This window comes from Lissotriton vulgaris, chromosome 3_1, assembly GCF_964263255.1.
Source record: "Lissotriton vulgaris chromosome 3_1, aLisVul1.2, whole genome shotgun sequence".
In the NCBI taxonomy this organism is placed as follows: domain Eukaryota; kingdom Metazoa; phylum Chordata; class Amphibia; order Caudata; family Salamandridae; genus Lissotriton; species Lissotriton vulgaris.
The window spans coordinates 645,511,648-645,517,665 of record NC_141689.1 but is presented as its reverse complement, the minus strand read 5'-3'; the positions used below and the strand labels follow the sequence as shown (position 1 = coordinate 645,517,665).

Sequence of the window (6,018 nt, the reverse complement as noted above, 5' to 3'; positions counted from 1 at the left end):
ATACAAAAGGACATAAATGTTCTTTAAAAGTTGATCATTTTTTCATTATTTTACAAGGTGTTCCACGATTTAGATCATTGCAAATTCCTCCCCTTAACCTAATCCCACAATCTTTATGTTGTCTTATTTGGGAAGGGCAATGCATGTCTTCCCAAAACATTTACTCTTGTATTCAGCTTTCTTTTTAAGATATTGTAGTCTCAGATATCGGAGACAAGAAACATTCTTTGTTTAAAGAACTATGTGAAGTTGGTTAACAGTCTCCCATACAAGCAAAACACGTTAATAGGTGTAGGGGAAAAAAGAGCATTACTTCATATAAAAACCGCAGAAGGCTTAACTGCTATACCATACATAACTACTTTACCATATTACAATAACTCAAGGGAGACATGCTGTAAATGGTATCTTCAGTGGTATGCACATTTCCTTTACCAGTGGTTGGTAAAAAGCCAGGGTTCCTTGGCCGGCACACCATTAAATAATGGTTTCATGAGACTCAACCTTGCAACTTGAGCCACTTCATCCCATGCATTGCTGTTTTCACACACATTAAAAGTGGGATTCGCCGGATCGAGTATGAAGGGTCTGTTGGAAAAAACAACACTGCAGATCATTATGGAGTGTACATTACATTAAAGCAATACAAATTGTAAATTAGTATTGTAAGTTCTTGAAACAGACATTGATGCCACTTAGGGGTAGACGCAGGTGCTACCATTTGCTTTACCTTTTGTACCCCAGCTCTCACAGGTCATGGCCTACCAAGATGAGTCTCCTCAAGCTAATAGAATTTGTTTGTCTTGACCATCAATTAAGCACATGAGTTTTCAGTGGAGAAGAGTTGTTAGAAGGATCTATAGTGCACTCACAACTGCTGTCAGGATAGGCCCATGCTGCATGTAATGAACCTATTTTGGTCTGAGGCTTGCCGAAGACTTACTAGAAACAGGCCATTATCTATTACAATCAATAATGCCACAGACCAAGACACGTTCATTCGCAGACAGAACTATAGAATAAAAGCATGTGGATTACCTTACGTTATAAATAACCCACAATTCCATGATGACGCAAACCTGCTCTACTATATCTTCAGAGGTTCCATCAATCCAAGTCCAGCAAATGAAAAGACCAAACACTTACTGCAATCACAACCATTGCCTATGAACCCTCTTAGGATTCACAAAGAAAGAATTGTGCCTTTAGAAAAGTATGGACCAAGCGTGTTGGCTGGCTATTCTAATGTACATGAATAAGGCTGTTGTTGATGCAAATACAAGTAATTATTCATACCTACCTTAAAACTTCTGCTTAATAAATTGCCCGCCCAAGGACAGTTAACCTATGATGCCATTATTTGTGTGTACCAAAGTTAATTGTTACATCACGGAAATGGAAGTGTCTGATGCACTGCTGAACGGACCTTCCACCACAATCCTTGCTGGGCACACCATAGGGTTCGCCCGCTACTTTCCCCCCTCCTTAGCTGCATTATTAAAGCTCCCTTGATGCAAATAACCTCAACCTCCATTATGCAGAATATGTGTCAACTATACCTCCAGGTTGACATGGGTCACGGACATATTACTGTCTTGAATTGTTCCACAGACAATGGAAAGAATATTGGGCGCACTATGGGAAGGGAGGGGATTGCTGGTAAATTGGGGAATTGACAGTTTAGTGTTTGTAGACTACTGAGTATGACAAAACACACACAAATGCTCCCCCCTCTACTCTCTCACTTTCAATATCAGGCTCAGGAACGGAGGGAAAAGTAAAAAAAATGCCTTACAGTGACGTCCTAATAACCTCCTTGACTTGTCACTATGGGAAAATCCCATTGTGAACTGATCCAAATGAGTTTTAAAAATGTATTTTTATACAACTCTGTTTCCTTATGTTGTTTACACAAACATTTCATGATTTTTTCATAACATTGTTTATGTTTATATATAGTTTTTCTTTCATTACAATACACAAAAAACATTCATTTATTTACAAAGGTGGACCACAACACTACAAATCTCTATATACCCCCATGTGCTCTCCTGCACCATACTCATCTCACATGTGTACCATACTCATCTCACATGCCATTCATTCCACCTTCCACACATCCAACACACACATTCCAGAAAAAAACATATGACCACCAGCCAAATCTGAATTATCTTCTCCTTTTAGTGTATGGGTCCAGACTGAACACACCAATAGTCAGTCGACGCACGTTTCAGTGGATATATATTTATTTTCTACCACCACCTTCAGGACAGTATTGATTTACACTGGGAATTCTCATCAATGTATGGTTTGAAAACACAGATCATTTAGAAATGTCCTGGTATTGAGAGAAATGGAAAGTCTCAACCACGCTTCAATTGCATAAACACGCACTCCTATTTCTTCTGAGTAAAACCTTCGCCTTGGATGTCAAAATCAAACCGCATTTGTGTTTAATTAGACCGCCTTCACTTTGGATCCGTCTGAAATGGAACCAGTCACAAAATGTTCTACTTCTTGTGAAGGAGCCAAAAGTCCCCGGAGTGTCTCTTGTTCTCTGCGCAGCCGCGGGCGACCACGTCTCGATCGATTCCAAAATGACAAGTCAAGCAGGATAGTAGGACCTCTCTTTAAGGCAAGACTCCCCAGTATGATTCTGAGATATCTTTCTAACTGTAGTATGATAACTGATTGCTAATGTATAAATCACAATAAAATGTGTTTAAACCAAAGTTAATGGTTGATTCTTAACCATTTCAGATGACTCTATTGGTATCTGGAACATGGTCAGAGCACCCATTTTATGCTGTTCCTTAGTAAAATGTCTAGTTGTTTGGAACTGTGGTTTACCTGCTGTAGATGAGCAACAGCAGTCATTTAAGATAATAGTTTTGTTGCAGAATATCAGTAATTTTAGCCTACCAGACTAGCCTAACATATACTTTAATATCAAGCTGCACAATAGTTTTGACATAGTTTTAACACCAAAAAGGGCATCCATTTCTTAAGAATGCCATTAACATTGAAGTCAGCATTTCCAATTTGTAGGATAAAAATTGTAAAACGGCAGTTGTGGTAGGGGAATAAGTAAAGTCATCACCTTAAGTGATATAAAGTGAAATTACGATGTGATTCAAAAGAAAGCATGGGCCTGCTAGTGAAGTGTGCAGATTCTTAAGTCTGATGTGTGTGGACTGAACATAAACCAATCTTCGCAGTCAGTATGAAAACACCTCATTTGGTTAAAAGGTTGTACAAACACAATAAAAAGATGATGAAAACGATTTTTAATGTTCGCAAAAATATGTGTTCCAGACGTTCATAATTTGAGTGGGGATTGCTTGTTGGGACGCTGGTGCTGTGAGCAACAAGATATCAATGTGGCAAGGAAGGCTCAAGTGATGGATGGGAACTTTGGTGACAGAAGACGGTGTAAATGCTTGAAATGCTTGGAGCAAGAAGAATTTATATTAGCTAGAGTAAACATAGGGCAAAGGGTTGGCCCAAGAAGGTGTGTTTGTTTCGCAAGTTTAAAGGATAATTTTACTATATGGTCTGAACTGTCGGGTGATGAAGGTACCAAAAGGTGGCAGGGCAAACCGGTTGCCCCAAGAGTTTATGCATCTAATTGCTAGAAAGTTTGCATGAGGGCCATAGCTGTATGTCTCGCATAGAGCAGAAAGTAACTCGTAATTTTGAGTCAATGGGCAAGGAAATATTTATAGGTTATAGGTTTCTGTAAGTGAAGACATATTGAGGCAAAATGCAGCGAGTTAGGGGGCCTGGAAATTGCGACATTACACAAAACATGGTAACATGGTTGGGACTTGGGAATTTGGGGGGGTTGCACCAATAAATGGCTTTTTTTAATGATTAGTTTGCAATGTTACTTAAGTGAAATTTGTAGATAATTTTGCAATTGCAAAAGTGATTAGTTTCTTGAAGGAAGCGTTAATGTAGGATATCCAGCTAGAATCAGCTACGACGAATGACTAACCATGACTTGTGTTTGCTGAAATGGCAGGGTATTTCCAGACACTCTGGAATCTACCGCTGGTGTGTCCTGTGTCATGCCAGGGACAACTCACTCGTTGAAAGATTTTACTGTGTTCTGAAGGACTGTGGAATTTCCATTGTAGGGGGTTAGCACTGGAAATAAGAGCTTGATATTGTCATCATTGATTTCGTACTGCAATTACAAAGTGATGTTTCTGCTGGAGTTATATAAGGACCGAGAGTAGAATGTACACAAAGTTTGAAAATAGCACGTGGCATATGATAGGGTTGCGTCCTGACTCACCTCCTTTTTATTATATGCACAAACCAATTGGAGCTCTGGTGATGGTATGAGGACAGGACTCTCTTCAGCTAGGTAGGAAAACAATTCCTGTATTACTATACTGCAGTGATGTACTTCATATGTCTATAACTCAGAATGGGTTAAATAAAGAATACTATTGATAGTTATGTATATTTTTTAATATTTTTTCTGTCAGCCACAAAACCCTACTAGAAATCCTGAAGGATACTAGGATGAAGAGGGCAAAATAAGAACTCAGTTCACTGGAAATCAAGGTCAGTGGTTCTCTGTCTGACCCTGCATCACTCCACCAAGGGGCTTCTCAAGGTTGTGCATCAGCCCTCTCAGTCTTCATCTTGTACTTACAATCATTCTCAGATCTACTGAGTAAATCCATCATTCTATACTACTGTGCCAAGGTCACTCACACTTACATGGAAGTCTCCATATACTGGTAGTAGACATCCAGGCTTGAATTACTGAACCTCTAACAAAAGAGAGAGGGACCCCGAAGCCAAAGGGATAGGGTTCCACGAATGACGCAAGTCAGAAAGAAATTCCCTTTGGGCGAATTTGCAAAAGTACATAGGTACTCACAAAACATACATTAAACTACTGACAACTCACATATCACAAGGAAGCAATGTAGACACGTGAAAATTACAGTGTATGTGAAAACACTCTGGCAAAGAATAAAGTATAAAACAATTTATTAGGCAAACATTACATCAATTAAATGCTAAAAATTGGGAAACATATATAGGACGGTACAATAAACAATAAAAACAACATTCCAATAAAAAGGAGTTCACAGGGAGAAAGGATTAAACCCAAGCACAAGACATTAATTTTGAATTTCTCCTTAATTTATAGTCCCTGATTAGCTCCTAGGGCGTCGACGCGTTTCGGCGGTACAGTCAATCAAATCCGCCTTCATCAGGACAGTGTATAAATAATGTTTCCCAAACAAATTTTTAAAGGTTCAAAGAAACCACTTATATAATTTCCATGAAGTATCGAAAACGCATCCAGCTTAATATCTGGAAGAAATAGTTAGCATAACTGCCTCATAAGCACGCGGTAGTTAAAGTTTCGGTTCCGACTTCCACTTCGTGTAACAACGTTTTCAAGAATTAGTAACCATGCACAGAGGGGTAAAATTTCAATCCCAAGGTACTCGTTTGATATACGTTTCCCGAGAAAATTCCCTCTCTGGAGGCCCTTCTGTGTCTCGTTTCTGTGCGTCCCGCGTGTGGATCCGCTCGTAATCCCGGCTAATCCTTTCTCCCTGTGAACTCCTTTTTATTGGAATGTTGTTTTTATTGTTTATTGTACCGTCCTATATATGCTTCCTTGTGATATGTGAGTTGTCAGTAGTTTAATGTATGTTTTGTGAGTACCTATGTACTTTTGCAAATTCGCCCAAAGGGAATTTCTTTCTGACTTGTGTTGAATTACTGAACTACACCTAAAACTAAATCTCCTTCAGTTTGAGGCCTTACTCGTTGCTATTTCTCTCTCCACCATCTCAGTGCAAACATGGGTGGGTGCATCACCCCACCTTGAGTTATAAACAACAATTATTGGAAGCTCCGAAATCCTTGAATTCATCCTAGACAAGAACCTCAACCTCCAAAAATATCTTGATGTTTTTATAATAAAAATGCACAGTATCAGCTCATACTTACAAAAGTTCGTGGGACGCTTCTATCAGA

The 6,018-nt window shown here is 39.1% G+C and overlaps 1 protein-coding gene across 1 annotated transcript in view; it reads right to left on the bottom strand.

Annotated features, from left to right (window-relative positions):
• Positions 1 to 213: 213 nt before the first annotated feature.
• Positions 214 to 6,018, bottom strand: part of LOC147726875 (2'-5'-oligoadenylate synthase 1-like) — a 240,015-nt gene continuing 234,210 nt past the window's right edge. The window contains exon 9 of the mRNA XM_086963004.1: positions 214 to 588. Coding sequence (XP_086819130.1) covers positions 432 to 588 — 157 coding nt within the window. The 3' untranslated portion in view covers positions 214 to 431. The remainder of the gene's footprint in view (positions 589 to 6,018) is intronic.